The 19,110-nt window shown below is 43.8% G+C and overlaps 2 protein-coding genes across 3 annotated transcripts; both read left to right on the forward strand.

Moving 5' to 3' along the window:
• The first annotated feature begins 1,855 nt into the window (after window positions 1-1,855).
• On the forward strand, window positions 1,856-7,876 carry LOC124704436. 2 transcript variants are annotated; one of them, XM_047236690.1, is made up of 10 exons: window positions 1,856-1,963; window positions 2,038-2,278; window positions 3,889-4,323; window positions 4,453-4,590; window positions 4,669-4,772; window positions 4,856-5,077; window positions 5,402-5,896; window positions 6,567-6,991; window positions 7,335-7,428; window positions 7,503-7,876. In XM_047236690.1, exons 2-10 carry the CDS (start codon window positions 2,093-2,095, stop codon window positions 7,609-7,611), a joined length of 2,208 nt encoding a protein of 735 aa, XP_047092646.1. In that variant the 5' UTR covers window positions 1,856-1,963; window positions 2,038-2,092; the 3' UTR covers window positions 7,612-7,876. The 2 variants fall into 2 exon arrangements, with proteins under 2 accessions (XP_047092646.1, XP_047092647.1); XM_047236691.1 differs by having other exon boundaries at window positions 5,405-5,896.
• Window positions 7,877-11,585: 3,709 nt separating this feature from the next.
• On the forward strand, window positions 11,586-16,233 carry LOC124697554 (serpin-Z2A-like). Its single transcript, XM_047230129.1, has 3 exons — window positions 11,586-11,765; window positions 14,840-15,286; window positions 15,406-16,233. Exons 1-3 carry the CDS (start codon window positions 11,586-11,588, stop codon window positions 16,231-16,233), a joined length of 1,455 nt encoding a protein of 484 aa, XP_047086085.1.
• Window positions 16,234-19,110: the final 2,877 nt, after the last annotated feature.

Here is a 19,110-nt window from a genome sequence, read left to right on the forward strand (position 1 = left end):
AGAAGCGGGATGAGATAGAGGTGCACCGGAGGAGGCGTTGGCATTCGTCAATGACAAGCTACACAAGTGGGATGCATTACATCAATGCTAAAGGTTTTCCCCACCCAAAGAAACATTTATCATAAGATGCACGGTTTGCACACCCTATATAGAGGGTGTCAAATGAGACTATAGGGTGCCACTTTAAGAAAACAAATGTATTGGAGTGAGATTGCTAGTCTCTTGAGATCCCCTTTTCTCTTAATGCTTACTTTTGTTCATCTCTTTTAAAGGATCTAATATGTCAACTAGAGATGTGTGAATACATGAGTACAACTTTTAACAATTTGGTTGATTTTTGGGATGTGTGGACAAAAGCTCTCTAAAACGCAACTATGCAAATCACACATGGGCATCCGAGCTCTTTAAACCATTACGAAAAGAGATATCATAAAAGAAAGGAAACAATATGCGAAAAGTAAGAAGGTGAGAGAGGGCTGATATGTTAAATTGAACTTCAATTTAAGAGATGCACATGTCGCAGAGGAGGCATGTAAATAAAAAAAAGTCTTTTTTAGTAGATTAACCAAAATTAATCTGGGATGGGAGGATTGCCTCTCGTCTTTAGGGTAATGAACCAAATAACATGACGTTAACTCAACTTTATTTTTGTAAAGATACCAAAGCAAGAAACTGGTAATTTGATAGCCTCGCTTAACTAAATTCAATTATAATAAATCGGGGAAAGACTCAGAAGATGTGAACCAAGTAGAATGGAATGGTTTCATCTCTATGTTTGGTAGCCTCTTAGGCGACAAAAGGTGAAATTACCTCCATCACAAATACATGTATATAAATTTTAATAATATTAATTCATTTCCAATTCCAATATTCTTTGCATTTTAATGTTTTCTATTTCAATTAAATCTACAATTAGCCTGTATAGATTGGCAAACTACATCCAAATAGCAGTATAGAAGATTAGCAATCACTATTTTAAAGACTAGTGACGCATCACAATAATTTATGATTTGAACAAATAACAATTGGAAGCATCATCGATGCCCAACATCTCGCAACAACTCGTTGCCCCTCATTCAACATCGCTTGCGGCATAGCATCCAGTAGTAGTCGTAGACCGCTAGCTTTCAGCCGAAGCGGTTCCCGCTGTCGCCACTCCCGATTCCCGCTGCCGCCATCACACATGTTCGCTTGAGAGCCATTGTCGCCTCTACTTCCCGCCGATGGGGCATCCTTGCTTGGTACCCGTTGCCACCACGCCACCGATTGGACGAGGGAGACTAGAGAAACGACATGGAGAGATAGGCTTGGATCGTGCTGGGGTGAGGATAACCAATCCTCTCTTGTTTCATCGATTCGGTGATTGTTAGTAGTCGTTCCACCAGGTTCCACCGATTTGGTGGAACTAGTCCATGCCGCATCTAGAGGTTCCATTCTATTCCACTTGATTTCAGATCAAACACATTCTAAAGAAATATACCACCAGCTGACGATGGTTAGAAGTTTATCGGTGTTGTTGAGGGCAATTTGACGGCCGTGAATCATCAGATGTTATTTAAAAGTAATGTGCCCAACTTCCATTTTATACTAGTAAAAATATATTGTAGAAACAAAATCTGAGTTTGATCCTGGCTCTCTAGAAGTTAAAAGTTTAACTTCCTCTGGCTCTGCAACTATGAGCATCCATGCTAGGGTGATGCACTGTACCAAACATATCCTCTGCAACCAGACTCGCCCTCTTTGCCGTGCCTTCTTCCGCCGCGCCGTACCTTGCGTCACCGCCGGAGGCCGACGACCGACGCCTCGATCCCGCCCCGTGCTGCCGCCTCCCACACGCGTCGCTGCCGCCGCCGCCACCGCCGTCCCCCTTCTTCCTCGGCTCCCGGAGCATCGCGCGTGTTCCTGCCGCTGTCTCCGCCCCGGTCCCAGTCTGTGGCCATTGGGTCTCCTTCCTTCCTCTGAGGTATGAGCTACGTCGTTCCTTCTCATCCAGCAGCGAGCGATTCTCTCTCTTAGCTAAATCAATTCCACTAGCAGGGAGGGAGGGACCTTCACAATTTCTGGGCACACCATCTAGATCAGCCCCTGCCCGATGGAGCGGTGCAGGATCTGGTGGCCGCGCCAGCAGCGTCAGCCAGAGCTGGAGGAGTCCGTGTCCACCAGATATGTCATGTTCGGGTGGCTCTTCCCCCACGCGGGCTCTGTCGACATCGTCGTCTCGGCGTTTGTCTCCGAGGGAGAGATCTTGCGGTCCTTCCCCAGCCTCGACACGTTACAGGTCAGCCACAGCAGCATTACAATTTACAATACTGGCATCGATTGTGCTTTTAAATGTACTTTGCCGTTTATCCCGTTTATCTTGGATTCTATTAGGGTTTAGCTGGAGGCTTTGACAATGGCCAGTTTGGTTCATTTTGTTATACTGTAAGAAGATTTCTGAAATTTTAAGGCGAACTAACCTAATTTATATAAGAGATCAGTTAAGAAGGCAGAACATATGATCTGGTTCCGCTCGTTTATTATAGTAGGTAGTAGCACATAAATCACAATGCAGATAATTATATGGCATATAACACTCACAACGTGGGGAGGCCAGTCAAACCAGCCCTAACTTTTTGTTTGTCGCAACGCATTTATTGATTTTCTTACGTGGCTGACTTTTAGCTGCTCTTAGTGCACAGTCGGTGAGATACACAAATAACTTATTTATTTACTAAAAGAAAGAATATTTGAAACCCCTCTCCCAATGGAAATAAATAAGCGGACCTCATCCCTGAATTGCGATAAAAGAACGAATATTGTATATGCATGCTTCTGGCTTTGGGTTAGGGGTTTACGAGTTAAAATCCTCAGGAACCAAACGGATATTTTTTTTGTATTGATGCCTGCATCCTGGAGTCATCTGATACCGCTGGTTTGTGTTTGGCTAGTCGAAATGGATAATCTAACCAACAAGTTTGTGTTTGGTTAGCACAAGGGAATGACACCATTCTTGGATTTAATATTTCTGCATGGACCATAGGAAAGATAATAGCGGAATTTGTTGAATGGGGGTATTTTGCAAATATTTCGTATGACCCTCTTCCAGCCCTTGAAATCTGTAGCCATTAGCTTAATCTAGTTTGTGTGCGTTACTTAAACTGAACAGCAAGTGAAGATCATGTACATGTTATGGACTTATGGTAAGGTGGTTAAATGCAGTGGCAGTGCTACACATCACAGCTTTGCCATTAGACTTTTGATTTTTTTTGAATTTGTAGACATAAATCCCTACATGTTAAGCCATTATGAAGCATTGACACCACAACACTTAAGTCCTGGCACCGCCACTTGTTGAATCGGTTTCTCGTAACACTTCTGTTGTTTTGAATCATCTTATGTCTGAAGGCTCTGAATATTTAAATCATTTTATTGTTCAAACAGCTGACTTGGAAATGTTTGAGTATGAGCTTTCCCTTTACAGCCAAACTTATGTCTTATTGGCCTTTTGTGGTGGTCTGTATTTTTTATCCTCAATGTTTCACTTGACTTAGATCCTTATTGCAGCTTATTTGTGTTACATGTTTTGATACCAGGACCATTGCTTGATTACTGCAATCGTCCATTCACATACTATAAAAATTGGATACATGTATTACGAGAAGGGGATATAACATCTAGCGTGAAGTCATCTTTAGCTTCTAAATTTCATAATTCCTGATGTGAAACATTTGATCAGATTTTGCTGAATGAAAGATAAAAAGATCCAAGGATGGAAAAACTTGTTTGTTGTATTTTCTTAATTAATATTGTAATATACATATAGTTATAAGAGAAGTGAGGATATTTTTTCTAATGTTTTTAGGATTTTGAGATTGCTACCTTTCTAAATGTTTTCTTTTTTGTTAGGCGACCATCCTTTCCTCAGATAAAAGGATGCCAATAACACTACAAGAATCTGCAGCATTTACCATCCTTGGGGATTGTGTTATGCATCTTCCAAGAGATTTTGAAGCCTGCTGTGTTAAAGAAAAATATCGGCTGTTGCAGACTCAAGCTGTTAAGACAAAGCATTCTGCCAAAAACCAAGACAGTTCTGTTGTATTGAATGGATCATTGGGAAGTGAAGATCAAGAGCAAAGCAGAAATAATAGAAAATGGGAATGTGATTGTAGCGTATTAGATGGTTTTCTGGATACTTGCAAGAAGTCAGTAGTTAAAGGTGGCAACTGGGTGCACTTTTGCTGTAAGCCTGAAAAGTGCTTCAAATGTAATGTGAGCCAAATTCCAATGCTTCAGCATTTGTATCTTGATGACCAGAATGTTGAGATTAATCATTGCCACGTATGTAAGTCAACTCTCACTTCTTACAACCTTGTGATAATGATAGTTTGGATAATTGTAAACTATTTCCTTTGGTACTGTTCAATTGCTTACTGTGACCAGTTACTTTTTTCTTTTCAATTTATTTAGGTCATACTTTATGATGTTCCAATTGCTGGTAGAAACCATTTTTCCCAGGGGGATGATGCTCCTCATAGTTTGAAGCCCCCCTTCAAGAAGCCGAATTGGATATGTGATCTGCAAAAAAGACCACCAGTTCTTGATTTGGTATGCTCCTTACTGCTTACATGTTCTTACAGTATAATCTAAACAGTTAAATAATCTGGTCCACATATATGTTTGTAGGATCCGATTGTTTTGGCGCTTAATTGCTCAAATGCAGCTAGAGTACCAGTTTCTTGGAAAACTGCGAATAATAGTTCTGCAGCTCATTTCTTGCTTGCAACTGTGTAAGCATCATCCTTTGTCTACCTTCTCTGACTAGCACTGTTTTCTTCTTCTTCTCTTATCTGACTGCTGCTTGTTTATTCAGGTTTGAGGCCTTAGTTCAATTGTTGCAACATTTGACCGGAATAGTTTTGGCTTCAGTATTGACTATTGTCTACATCTTCATTCAACTGTTCAGAAAATGTTTAAGCCATGTGTCCAAGTACTCCATGTTACAAAAGGTCTTCAGACACTCATGGAAAAACATGCATCTCCGTTGTTGCCAAATTCTGTATTTGCCGGTTTCCCTTCAAGACACCTCCTTAAGGTAACTTGGGATGCCTATGATGCTGCTTAAGTTTTCCATTATAACTTAATTAACCGGTAGCTAGTTATCTCGTCTAGTCATGTCAAATGTGGTTGCCAACCTCACCTGGTTTCTTTGCTTTATGATAGCTGACTACTGTATTTCATTCCATTTATGGGTTCACGTTAACCTTGATGTAAGGAACCTTTTTGTTTCCCCAATATTAGAAGTTGAGATTACATATATTTTAGCTGTTAGTGGTGATGGTAGAATAGATTGTTATTAACACTAAGCTTCTCTTCAATTATCCTGGGTATCTTATCATGTTACTTCCATACTCTGCAGCTCCTCTGTGAATGTTGAATATGCACACAAAGCTGCAATTAAGAAGCATGCGTTGTGGTCAAATATTATCATGGATCTTCTGATGGGTTTCATCCTTGGAACAGCATTATTGTTAAACATGGAGACTATTTGCTCCTGGACTTTTTCTCTTCTCCACTACATGACAGATGCTGTCCTGAGATCTGGTTGTGTGTGGCTGATGGGTGTTCCAGCAGGCTTTAAGCTGAATACGGAGTTAGCAGAACTTCTAGGCATGATTTCTCTGAATGCAATCCAAATTTATTCTACCCTTTGGTTCATGTTGGGAGGCTTCCTGAAGCATATAATTCAAGGCCTTGCATTTTCTGGAATCCTTTTAGGTTTCACAGTTCCTGTTTCATTCTTCATAGACATTATCCAGCTTGCGACATTACATGTTACCCTGCTTCAGTGGTTAATCTCCTTAATATATTCAAGGCAGATTCAGACAGTGACATCGTTGTGGCGTCTTTTCAGGTAAAGCTGTGGATACATTGTTGGGTAAATGCACCTCAGATGTAATGAACTCTTTTGGGTTTAGTTGTTTTACAATTTAAAATATAATCTAATTTTCTTCATAGCACTAGAACTGTATGTGTTGTGCATGTAGAATTGATAAAAATATATGATCATATGTGCACCCTACACAAAGACAACAAATTATACTTATAGTACAGAAGATTATCACACTTTTGTCTATTTTGTATGAGACACGTCATTGTATTGTTGTGCGGTTGTGCCCAGTTTTACATCTGCACATGCTTAAGTTCTCTTACAATGGATATGTTGCTTCCATGGTGAACATCGAACATTTAATAATCAATTGTGGAGCTGACATCTTTTAGAGAGTAAACAAAAATGTTATTGGATAATAATTAGCATTTTCATCGTGGAGCTAACAGCTTTTAGAGAAATGAACAGCTGTAAAAGTTAGGATGATGTTCATTTCTCATCTTCTGGCTTAATTGGCGTCCTTATTTTGATGACTGTTTTAACTAACCGTTTATTTAGTGATTTAATTAATCAACTGTTGCAGTTCTAAATGAACTTATAGCAATTTAAGTTTCAAAATATTTTGTTTCTTCATTAGATTTCTTCCTTGTACATTTCTTGTAGACTTGCTGATACATGCTTGTATTATTAACAGAGGGCGCAAATGGAATCCTCTTAGGCAGAGATTAGATAGCTATGACTACACAGTTGAACAACATGTGGTTGGTTCCCTGTTGTTTACACCAGTCTTGCTTCTTCTACCGACAGCTTCTATATTCTATATATTCTTCACTATCTTGAGCAGCACAATCATCTGCTTGTGCATAGTATTGGAGATTGCAATTTCTATAATCCACTGTACTCCTTATGCTGCTTTATTTCTGTGGGTGACAAGGAGGCAAAGATTTCCTGCTGGGTTATTATTCCTCCCCGTGTTGTTCTCGTCAGTTTCTACTGATGATGATGATGCTCTACCAGTTGAATATTGTTCAACCAGTGCATCTGGTGAAAAGAAAACCGACATCCATGTACATTCTGTACCGCTAGTTTCAGAACTTAACTGTAACTATAACACACTTGGTAAGCTGTTTCTCTATTCTTTTGTCGACACCTTTCTTATGCTCATGCCACACTTGTTTATTGGCTGGTGTAGTTTTACTATAACATCTTGAGCAGTGTCTGCTTTTTATTCAAGGCAATTTTTGTAATGATTTCCTTCTAAACAAATGAGTGTGTCAGGCCTGTTATGTTGTCATTTTACTTTAACACCCGTTTTCTAATATGTCTCCTTATATTTGTATATCATATGGACGAATCAAGAAATCATGCTTTGAAAAATGAGATCATATTTAGCATACAGTTTCTTCCCCTGTGTAGTTTCTTTCAGCTGAGATTTTGCTAACAAAAATGAAGCTAAATGCAGGCCAAGTAATTGGGCCACATTACCAAAAAGTTTTCAAGGGTATTGCTCTCCCTTTCTGCAAACAACTGGCACATGGAATCCTTAGGGGTGCAAGGTTGCTACTTATCTTTTATGATTCAGTTTTATCCTTTTCATGGCATTCGTGACACTTGCTCTATTTGACGCCAGGATCCCTACAACACTGCACCTGTTATCTTCTCCCTACCCTTGGATGCATATTGGCATCAGAGAATACTGGATGCTCTGCCGCGGCGCAACCAAACAGGGACGGAATTAAAGTTTTTATTGTCCCGTCAATGTTTGTTGCCCTTAGAATTTTTCTTTAGCTGGCTAACACAGTAGTAAGGAATGTTCTTAGTTGCAAAATGTAATGATGTTCAGCGTGTCCACAATGGACCTTTTGGCTTAGACTCTAGTTGCCTAACACAATGACAGATGTCTCATTTTGTAATTCAGTAACAAATGTTGTTAGTTGCAAAATTTTATGATATTGACTATTCTGTAGAACTGATGATTGTTGAAATACATCTGGAGTTGAGGAACCGATGCTGCTATTTCTACCTCACCAAATCTCGATTTTTTCCCCAGAATCTCCACCTTTGTTACAAGCATATAATTTTTCACAGTAGCATAAACCAAAATAGACATGACTACATGAGCATCACATCACATGGATCTTATATTTGGTGCTTGTGCCTTTATCGGCCGTTTCCTTTGATTGCTTGAAACTGTTTTGTGGCTAAAGCCCTTGATCTGACCTTTTGCTACGAACTTCTAAACCATCTTTCGTCTTCTTTCAGCATCTCTAAATGCATGTTAGTTTTAAGGAAGGTCTGCTGCCAAAAGAATTTCACATAATACGTCTTCTTTTTCGAATTGAGAAGCTCTCTGCTCTCAATTTCATTTCCATGGATCTGGTACGCAGTGATACACAAATGCAATACGTGATTACAGTACTTTCGGTTCCTGTTTTGGAATCAACGGCATGAAGTGTGATTTGTACACAAACACATCATGAGGCAGATGTGGCATGTACTGTACATCTGCTAGCTTTTGCCACAAGGCCACAAGATACGCAAGGAACAAGGGCACAGGCGCACAGCTAACAAGACGTCGCCGTGGCAAAGCAAACCCCTGGAGCAGAAGGATAGGGATGAGGGACCCAGCTTTATTTGCTACGGCCAGTCGGCTCTTTTGACAGCTAATGGCCCAGATTTTGTCACCGGTTTCGCCTTACTACTCTAGAAAGATGCAGTAGCTGAGTGCACATCTTTACCCTGTCACTGGATATTACTAGTACCGTGATTACATGGATACATAAACCTCATACGCATACCACTTTGCGCCAACAGCTTCCCTAACAATTTCTGTTCCCGGTGCTCCCGTTGCCTACCATTCCTAACACTTTTCACGAGTTTCATGTCAACCCGCTCAGTATTATTCAAGCGTACAATTTCGGTTTTCGAGAAGTGGTAGCATCAAAATTTATATAAGAAATACGACATGGTAGAGAAGAATGTAAAGAGTCTATATATGTAGGAGGTGGAGAGTGCAGACTTAAATGTATCTATCACCTATTGTGGGCATGTTTGGTTGAAGACTTGAATTTTCTGCCTAGTAGTACAAAAAGTATGGGTGATCGGACATGTGGATTCCATTTACACAGGCAGACACACAAACTGTGAGACTTCGACATCACATAACATCACCTGCCTTCGACGAGACCATCGACTAGGACAATGTTTGGCGTGAAATTCATCTGCAACCACACTAACGACTGTTGAAATACATCTGGAGTTGCGGAACCGATGCTGCTTTCTACCTCACCAAATCTCTATTCTCCCAGAATCTCCACGTTTGTTTTTTTTTTTCCGATAAAGGATGCTTTATTACTTCAAGAAGTAATTACATCCAGCCTCTGCATAACCAGGATGCACACAGCCGTTTGTTTGTCTCAAGTCACCAAAGTTACATAAAACAAAAAGATGCGAAATACATATCGGAACGATGAATTATATAACGCCTAAGAGCTAGGTGGAGCTTCTATCCGTAGACTATGCTGCCACCCATGTAGGGAAAACGTATCCCTCGCCGTAACCTCCAACCGTGTACAGACCTCCGTAAACGAGTCTCGGTTCTCCTCCCGCCGAAGAGGTAACCACGAACGGAGAATACCCGTGCATCCGTAGATAACCTGCAACAAAGAGCATTTTTTGTCATTAAAAATCTTGTCATTTCTACATAGCCAGAGCGCCAGTATAACTCGCTAACGCCCCCATCCTAAGAAGCATTTTAAACCTTGAATTGATACCATGCAGCCAATTGCCAAAGACATTAGCGACACTAGTCGGGGGATACAAGGTAGACGCTACTTGGATGACTGACCATATAGATCTCGCAAACTGGCACCGGAAGAATAAATGATTGATGGTTTCATCATGATGACAAAAGACACATCGTGTACTTCCGTGCCAATTCCGCTTAACAAGATTATCTTTGGTGAGAATAACCCCACGACGAAGATACCATCCAAAAATTTTAATTTTTAATGGTATCTTCATCTTCCAAATTTTCTTATTATTATCAACCGGTAAATCGAGAGACAGCATCGCATTGTAGAAAGATTTTACGAGAAAGGAACCATCTACGTGGAGGTTCCATCGAAATTCATCCGGCTCCGGCGATAATTGAATATCTCCAAGCCGCAGAATTAGGTTGTTCCATGCCACGAGCCTTTGTCCTAGTAAAACCCGTCCGAACGTCACATTCGGGGGTGAGGTAGCCATTACAGTTGCAATGGTATCACCTTGGCGACGCGCAATTCTATACAAAGCGGGATACTCGTTCACATAGGGGTGCATTGTCGAGCCAAGCATCTTCCAGAACCGTATCTCGTGCACCATTCTTAATGGAGAAAGTCCCATGTCGAAAAAGACATTTTTTGTCGCCATAAGACCGGCCCTAAGTGTGAATCCCCGTGTTTCCAAACCATTTGAGATAATGTCTTCGAGCCTATGTACTTTCTCCGAAGTATAGTTTGCCAAATCCCATCCTCAGTAAGTAGCTTAAATAGCCATTTACCCAGAAGCGCTGAGTTCTTGACCTCTAGGTCATGAACTCCAAGCCCTCCTTGATCTTTGGGACTACAAACTATACTCCATTTAACCATACGATATTTCTTTTCTCGTTGTCCCCTTGCCAAAAGAATCTGGACCTCCACGTTTGTTATAAGCATATAATGCATAATGTTTCACGGTAGCGTAATGTGTTGTAACCAAAATGGAGCAAGTGCTCCTGTGCTTTCCGAGACTTCTTTTGCACGTTTTTCAAAGCAGACATACGGTCACGATTAATTTTTTTTTTAAAACGAGGCAAAAGACTTGCCATTTTCATTAATAAAGAAGAAGTACGGAATTTGACCAGTTTATTAACGGAAACCGGCCGAAAACCGAAACAAGTGCCCCGACGACCGTCATGGAGCACGACCGCCGCGGGGGCACAGAGCCACCACCGGCAACCCACACAAGATACACAGGTCTCCGAAGCGAGAAGTCGTCGCGGTTGACCTTCAACGTCATCGTCATCACTCTTCAGCGACTACGACTTCACCGAAGATCCAACCACCAAGACCTCGCGGAAGCGGCACCGTGAAGCTCAAGCCGGCCACCGCCAAACAAGCGACTCCCCGTGAAGCAACAGGCAGCTCCGACTCTGATGACGAGCTCGAAAGGAAAGGCGCAAGACATGCGTCGAGGAAGATCATCGCCAGAGGGCCACCGGTCATCGTACGCTGCTCAAATGAAGAAACTCGACAAACCATAGCAGCTCCGACTCCACCGCAAGCGAAACACAAGACGAAGAAGCTCGGACGCTCGCTGAAGCCAAGATTAAGGCCGCTAACCTATCTGATTTGCGAAACTGACGTTACCTTAAGCTCCCACACGAATACTCATGCGTCCAAACCCAAATCCAGCTCGGCCCGTTGGCCCGTCGGTTACCTTCGGATAGCACGATGGCAGGTTGACTGTTGACGCCCCACCTCCCCGTTCGTTCTTGTTCTTCCGTTCGTCTCAAAGGAGGAGGCAGGCGCCGCCGTATGGACTCTCCGCCGCGCATCCAGGCCGGCGACCTCCTTCAAATCCTATGGTTCCATCAGCACGAGGCATCTAGCACTCCCCATCTCCCCCTTTTCCCCTTCCTCTGTTCGCTTGACGGAATCAAAATCAAATTCAGCACGGCCAGCCAGGAGCCATGGCGGCGGTCACCTGCTCCGTCAAGTGCATCCTACGCACTTCAGCTGGGCGAGGGAAACGACGTCGAGGAGATCAAGAACATGGTAACGGCGACCAGGTAGATCGTGGCCTCGAGCAGTTGCGGGCCAACAGGCCGAGCTGGACATGGGCGCAAGAAGATTTGCGCGGGATCAGTGACGTCAGTTCCCTGTTATTAGAATATATATTAGGAAAACCAGGTGGGATTAGCTCCCTTAATCACATCCGTTTGGCTGCTCTAGAATTCGTGCAAAAAAGTGTCGGAAAGCACAGGAGCACTCCTTCCAAAATGGACATGAGCATCACATCACATGGATCTTATATTTGGTGATTGGGCCTTTATTGGTCGTTTCCTTGTTGATTGTTTGAAATTGCTTTGTGGTGAAAGACATCTGACTTTCAAAACATATAGTATTTCTTTATTTCAGTAACTCACAAATGAAGTTCCGCTGCCAAAAGAATTTCACATAAAACGGTTCTTTTTCGAATTGAGAAGCTCTTTTCTCTCAATTTTATTTACATGGATCTGGTACACAGCGTTATATAAATGCAATGCATGATTACAGTACTTTCAGTTCCTATTTTGGAATCAAGGACATACTGTGATTTGTACACAAACGCACCATGCGCCAGGCGTGGCATGTACATCTCGTAGCTTTTGTCATTATGTATCAGCTCGGTGCAGGGGATCGGCAGCCACATATCCAACAGGATGCACTAGGAACAAGCGCAGAGCAAACAAGACGTCCCGAAGGCCAAGCAAGAGCTTTGTTTGGGGAGAGACTTGTATAGGATCTTCTTCTTAGGTGAGATTGTAAGATCAGATCATAAAAAGCATATTTATGAAACACAAAAAAATCAAACAAAATTATACAACATACTTATGGACTGTATCTACAACTCCAAAAAAAATCAGCTCAAAACTCAATCTACTTTTAGAGAAACAAAAAAGATAAATTCTATTATGAATAGTGTCAGCTTTGGGTGAATAGTATTTCACACTATTCATTCCCAGATTTATCTTTTTTGGCTCTCTAAATGTATGTTGATTTTGAAGCAGCGATTTTTTAGTGTTGCATATATAACATAGATGTATGTAGTCAAAATTTTTTGAGAATTTTTGGACATGTTTTTTATCTTCAAAAATTTGATCTCATTGATCCTATCTAAAGCAAGATCCCACCCAAGTTATCCCCGCTTTGTTTGCTACGGCCAGTCAGTTCATTTGCCGGCTAAATTTTGTCACCGCTTTTGTCTTACTACTCTAGAGAGATGCAAGAGCTCGGTGCAAATAGGTACCTTGTCACAGGATATTACTAGCACCGTGATTACATGGATATATAAACCTGATACGTGTACTGCTTTGCACCAACAACTTTCCTAACAAATAATATTCCTGGTGCTCCCGTTGCCTACCATTCCTAACACTCTTCACGAGTTTTATGTCAACCTGCTCATATTATTCAAGTGTACAATTTCAGTTTCTGAGAAAGTGGTATCATCGAAAATCTGTATAAGAATTGCGACATGGTAGAGAAGAATGTGAGGAGTCTATATATGTAGGAGGTGGAGAGTGGAGACTTAAATTATCTATCATCTATTGTGGGCATGTTTGGTTGAAGACTTGAATTTTCTGGCTAGTAAAAAAGTATGGGTGATCGGACATGTGGATTCCATTTACATAGGCAGACACACAAAATGTGAGACTTCCACATCACAAGCATGCATCACAAATCAAAATACCATGCTCAACTGCAACGGAAAAGTACTGCCAGAGTAGAGATCAACACAAGACAACAAGTGCTTGGTCCAATGGGACGTAACATCACCATCCTTTAATCTCTCGGCCCTGCCGTGACCCATCGACTACGAAAACTTCTGGTGTGAGATTCATGACCTTCAATTCTCTCTGATAAGATTTTGTGGTCCCTAAGGCACCGTGGCACTTTTTGATTAACTCTCTTTACCTTAAATCTTCCAAGGATCACCTGCAAGACACCTTCATATGGTGTGAAAAATCTTTGTTCCCCTCAAAATTAGGCTTCGGATCCGTCGGCTCTGGGGACGCTACTGAAGTCCATGATCATGGACTTTGAGTTATGTGAGGTGAAGACTGCGCGACGCACGGGCAATTCAGTATGCTGATAAGCTAGCTAGGGAAGGTTGCAAGAATAAAATTTGCAAAACTGAGTTTAATGAGGCACCAGATCGACTGTATTAGAGCGGCGCTATCTGCTGATATGACATTTTCCTAAATAAAGGAAGCTATTTCATCTAAAAAATTCGGAGCCTGCTCCCTTCGAGATCGCTATTCCGTTTACTTTAGTATTATCAAGAGCTAGTATTCATACAGAATTTAGCAAATTTTAATGAGAAAAATTGCATCATGGGGCATACATTATCCAGTCAAGAAAGCAATCATTGGGCTCTGATAACATCATTGGATCAAGTAACGCATCATAGATATAATAATTACATAATATTAGGAAAATACTATATGTGTCATCTTACAAAAAAACAAATCAAGGTAAAAACATATATGTGATCTACATGTACATAGATATGTTAATTTAGAGAAGGAATTGCAAACAAAAAACTTACATAATAAAAACATAAATACAGTAACCATATATAAGTGCTCCTCAAAAAACAATTCCATAAAAATCATATAGTGACTAGTGAGCGGGATTTTTTTTTCTCGGCCAGTGTTTCCAAAATCTCGCTGAAAACCAGTTTTACCAGTTAGTACCAAAAATATTTTTGCCGGATTTTTTTATCAATATTATATAATTGGCTCACTTTTTTTTTCGAACTAGTGCTCAAATTTTAATATTTTAATAAATTTTGGACGAATTTATTAGCCGCCTGTGGATTTTTGGTGCTTCCTCGGGGTAAACCTGGGCCATGGCCCGCCCAACCTGGAAGGAAAACAAAAAAAAATAGATATTTATTGGTAAAACCCAGCCCAATATCAGTCTAATGACCTTAGTTTATTTGTTCCGGCCCGCCAAGCATTTCACCTGTAGCTCGGCCGGGACTCGTGATTACTGATTAGGCTATGGTTTGCCTAAAAAAAAAAGACAAGAAGGTCAATAACAAAGATTAAAAAAGATCAATAACATCGAGTGTCCATGTATATTCACACAAGCGCCGTCCTTAAATAATGTTTTCTCCCGAATTAGTAGCGATATAAAACCCTGCGCCGTAGATTCGTGACATCGACAAGCTAGCTAGGGCACCGCGGAGAAGGAGGCGATGCGCCCGAAAAAGAAGGCTCGTGGTCAAGGGACCTCCGTCGACTCCGGCGGGTTGACGGCGCTCGCGCTCCGCCTGGCCGACAAGTTGTCCAATGGCGAGGAGCACAAGGACCAGAACATCATGTTCTCGCCGCTGTCCATCTACACCGCGTTAGGTCTGTTAGCTGCCGGCGCCCGTGGCACCACACTGGACGAGGTTCTTGCCGTGCTCGGCGCCGCGTCGCGAGACGAGGTCGCGCGGGGGATCGTGCGAGCCGTGGCGGAGAACGCCCTCGCCGGCACCGACGACCCGTCAGGGCCGCTCGTCGTTACGTCTGCGTGTGGCGTGTGGTGCCAGAAAGATCTGTCGCTCAAGCCGTCCTATCGGCAGGCCGCCGTCGAGTCCTACAAGGCCGAAGCGCGGGCCGTCGACTTCATCAGAAAGGTCAGCATGCAGTAGTTCGCCGTCCTAGGCATCGATCAATCTAGATCTGTAACGTACATATCTCACTCTATTTGTGCCTTTCAACCATGGCCGATCGATGCGATCTCTGTGTTCTGCAGGCAGAGGATGCAAGAAAGGAGATCAACAGCTGGGTCGCGAAGGCCACAAAGAAGCTCATCACCTCCGTCCTCCCGCCAGGCTCCGTTCACGGGGGCACCAGGCTCGTTCTCACCAATGCCATCTACTTCAAGGGCGAGTGGGAGGAGGCCTTCCTCCGGAGCCGCACCAAAGAGCACAGGTTCTACCGTCTCGACGGCAGCGCCGTCAGCGTGCCCTTCATGGGCGGAATCGGAGGCGGCGACTACCGGGTGGGCTGCCACGACGGGTTCAAGGTGCTCAAGCTCCCTTACAAGCAGGCCGCGAATGGCGGCGGTGGCGGCAAGGCGCGGTACTCCATGTGCGTCTTCCTCCCAACTGCGCGCGAGGGGCTGCGTAGCCTTGTCGACGAGATGGCATCCAGCGGCCCGGGCTTTCTGTTCGACCACCTTCCCAAGTGGTCTAGGAGCGTGACCAAGCTCCGGCTCCCCAAGTTCAAGCTGTCCTTCTTCTGCAGCATGAGAAATGTTCTCAGGAGCTTGGGGCTCCAAGCAGCATTCGGCGGGCACGCCGATTTGTTTGACATGGTGGAGGACTCCGGCGGTGGCGGCGACGTGCGACTGCAGGTGGAAGATGTGTTTCACAGAGCGATTGTCGAAGTGAACGAGGAAGGCACCGTGGCGGCGGCCGCCACGGCCGTCACCATGGTCTCTGAGTGCGACGAAGAGCCTGAACCGCCTGTGGATTTCGTCGCGGACCATCCTTTTGCGTTCTTCATAGTTGAGGAGGTGTCCGGCGCGGTGCTCTTCGCCGGCCACGTTCTTGACCCTTCTACTACAAACACCGAGTAATTAACAGAGTTTATCTTGTGGCCGAGACAGGCCAAGATATCCAAGATAGTAGAGGAATCACGGTCTTCAACTGGCACATGGAGATACTCCTTTCATTCGTTTACTTCATCAGAAAATATACAAGAGACATTAAAAAGGCTAATATTTTGAAACGAAAGTAATAGGAAACTGCTGGGCATCCCCCGGGGCCCCCGGTCCCAGCCGTTGGATCAACCATTTTGACGGTTAGATTTGCATGTAGCAAAAAAAACATCTCCGGCAGCAAAAAATCAACCCCGGCAGCAAATGACTGAAGCAAAAAACGGTTCGTTCAGAAAAAAAAATAAAAAGGCTGGGCTCGCTGGAGACCTCGCCGGAGACCACGTAGCAAACATATTACGCAGATGTAGCAAAACCGCAAAATAAATTGTAGCAATTTTTTTTATTCATATGTTGCAAATCCTCTAAAAAATCAACGGAGACATCGCCTGCAGCCGGCAACAACGCCGTCGGAGGTTGTAGCAACTCCGTCCGTCAAGGACAGCAACACCACAGCTGCTAGTAGCAACGCCCTATGCCTATGGTAGCAAAAATCCACCCTCCGCGGGAAAATTGTAGCAAACCCAACCTCGTCGGAAAATCGTAGCATAATTTTGTACCAAAAGTAGCAAAACAGTTTTAATAATTGTAGGAAAAAATATATACTATTGTAGCATCGTGGCTTCGTAGCACTTTGAGGTAGCAAAAATAGAAAAAGTATATATCTATGTAGCTGGCGGAGCAAAGTCCCAAACCAGGACACCATACAGTAGCAACTCGGAAATACTATGTGTAGCTTCCCCGGCCAGCGTTGGTAGCACCCTTTGTTGGCCAATGGTAGCACTATGGTTGGGACATCCAGGAAAGTTAGACTCACCCCGCGACGGTGCAAAAAGCATCATCTAGGAATCATAGCAGGAGGCGCAGAGAGCTTGGCTGGACGCAGCTGTCGCCACTGAGGAGCTCTACCGCGTCGTGAGCCCGACCGGCGGCGGCGAGCTAGGCGGGCGACGCCGTCGCGTCGCGCGCGCTGGCGGCCGGCCCAAACGTCGGTGGCGCCCCGCAGCAGCGTCGTCGTGAGCCACGAAGCGTGGCAGCAGCCGGCCAGCGGCGACAGGATCTTCGGCGCCCAATCTCCCATCAAGGTGGTCCATGGCGGTGTGATTTCGCCCGCAGGCAGAGGAGTAGCACGGGGGACGACGCGGGAGGAGCAACTCCGGGGTGTGGGACGACAGCAGAGGAGCAGCACGGCGCCGAGCGGGGGGAGCAAGCTGTAGGCGGGCGCGCCGGTGGATGAGCAAGGCGGCGGCGCGGTGGTCAATGATGGTGGGGAATCGAAGGGGAGGTGGGGAGTTGCCGTCTGCAATTCCCGAATTCTCTGGATGAGGACGAGGGGATGACGCGTCGTGGGTGGGCCCGCAGGGACGCGTGTGGATCGAAAGTCAGACGATGGCCACAATCGGACGGTGCGGGATCCGAAGGTTGCGATGGCGAGCAGCCCCCGGGGACATACAATCATTTTCCAAAGCAATACGGAGTAGTATTATTTTACTACTCTATTTATTACTAGTACCGAGCGCTTTCTACAGTGCTTATATAAAATGGCCATCTAGTCATGTGGAATCTGCTGGCAAAGGCAAAGAACGTGCTGGACGGGGGGAACAATAATGCTACCTACATAAATTTCCTTACGGGATCTGAGTTACGGGAAACATGGGAATCAGAGTAATGCTACATGTACGGACAGATTTTACAGAATTTTTTTACGGACTCACAACGTGGTATAGCCAGAGGGGAGGAAATACAAACCATTCCCCGTTTTTTAAGGCAGGGATAAATTTTCAGCCAACCAAACCATGCCACGTCGGTCCGTAGAGTTTCCGTAAGCCAGGCTATCCGTAAGTCTAGGATTATTGTGGGAATCACGCGGTTCCCAAATTCACGGAAGGGAGATGATTAGGACCAACCGAAGTCATCCACCTCATCCCGTAAAAATCCCGGTAAGAAAATTTCCGTAAATGTAGCATTATTGTGGGGCGATTGAGAAGATCAAGACTTTCTAGAAAACCGACGCCCTATCTAGTTTGGGTGTTAATTTTGTCGTCTTATCCAGCCTATTTCTCTTTTTGAAAGGGTAAATAATTTGCCTTCATTCATTAAATAAGTAGGGGAGTCTTGATAAGACAAAAAAATAAAAAAAGGATTACTTCCGTTATTATAAAACTCAAATGCTTCGCACCCGTGGAGATTCAAAGCTTAGCCGCATCCTTAACGATTTGAAGTAACATGGTTGGGGGCGCAGACTTATTGTTGAAAACTCTTGCATTAGGCTCTTCCCATATTATCCAAGTGACAAGCATGGTTATGAAAGACATGGCTTTTTCGGTTCTCCATCGCATTACACAACATCATCTTCCACCACTTCCTAAAGGAGGCATCACCCGCGGAAAACTCGACGTTGAACCGAGCGGCATTTGAACCTGCCGCATCGATGGCAGCCAGCAGCTTAAGTTTCGGGCATGAAGAAGGACCACACAATGTATTCCCATCAAGGATATCAGGTATGAAACCCGTATCTGAGCTGATGAACAGGGTGGAAGCTGGTCCCGGGCAGACAGCCCCACTGCTGCACAAGCCAGGACAAAATGACCTTTGATAAATGGTACGCCAGCTTGCGCACTGTATAACGTTTAGAAACGACGAGTTTTTACCATCGATGCCTTTTTAAGGAGTCACGAAGAGCAGAAAAATAACTCAGCAAGCCCATAATTTGATTCGTTTCCCCTTCTCCTCAGTTCCACACTGTAAGCAGCCAAAGTCACAATGAGTTGGCAGGAAATCATAGCACAGCAAGCTTCT

The sequence above is a fragment of the Lolium rigidum genome, chromosome 3 (genome assembly GCF_022539505.1).
Source record: "Lolium rigidum isolate FL_2022 chromosome 3, APGP_CSIRO_Lrig_0.1, whole genome shotgun sequence".
Classification (NCBI taxonomy): Eukaryota; Viridiplantae; Streptophyta; class Magnoliopsida; order Poales; family Poaceae; genus Lolium; species Lolium rigidum.

Coding starts and splice junctions, on each gene's coding strand:
- LOC124704436 (XM_047236690.1), top strand. CDS start 2,093: ATGGAGCGGTGCAGGATCTGGTGGCCGCGCCAGCAGCGTCAGCCAGAG. Junction 4,591..4,668: donor GACCACCAGTTCTTGATTTG/GTATGCTCCTTA, acceptor ATATGTTTGTAG/GATCCGATTGTTTTGGCGCT. Junction 6,992..7,334: donor CTGTAACTATAACACACTTG/GTAAGCTGTTTC, acceptor AGCTAAATGCAG/GCCAAGTAATTGGGCCACAT.
- LOC124697554 (XM_047230129.1), top strand. CDS start 11,586: ATGGCGGCGGTCACCTGCTCCGTCAAGTGCATCCTACGCACTTCAGCT. Junction 11,766..14,839: donor ATTTGCGCGGGATCAGTGAC/GTCAGTTCCCTG, acceptor CAAGCTAGCTAG/GGCACCGCGGAGAAGGAGGC. Junction 15,287..15,405: donor CCGTCGACTTCATCAGAAAG/GTCAGCATGCAG, acceptor TGTGTTCTGCAG/GCAGAGGATGCAAGAAAGGA.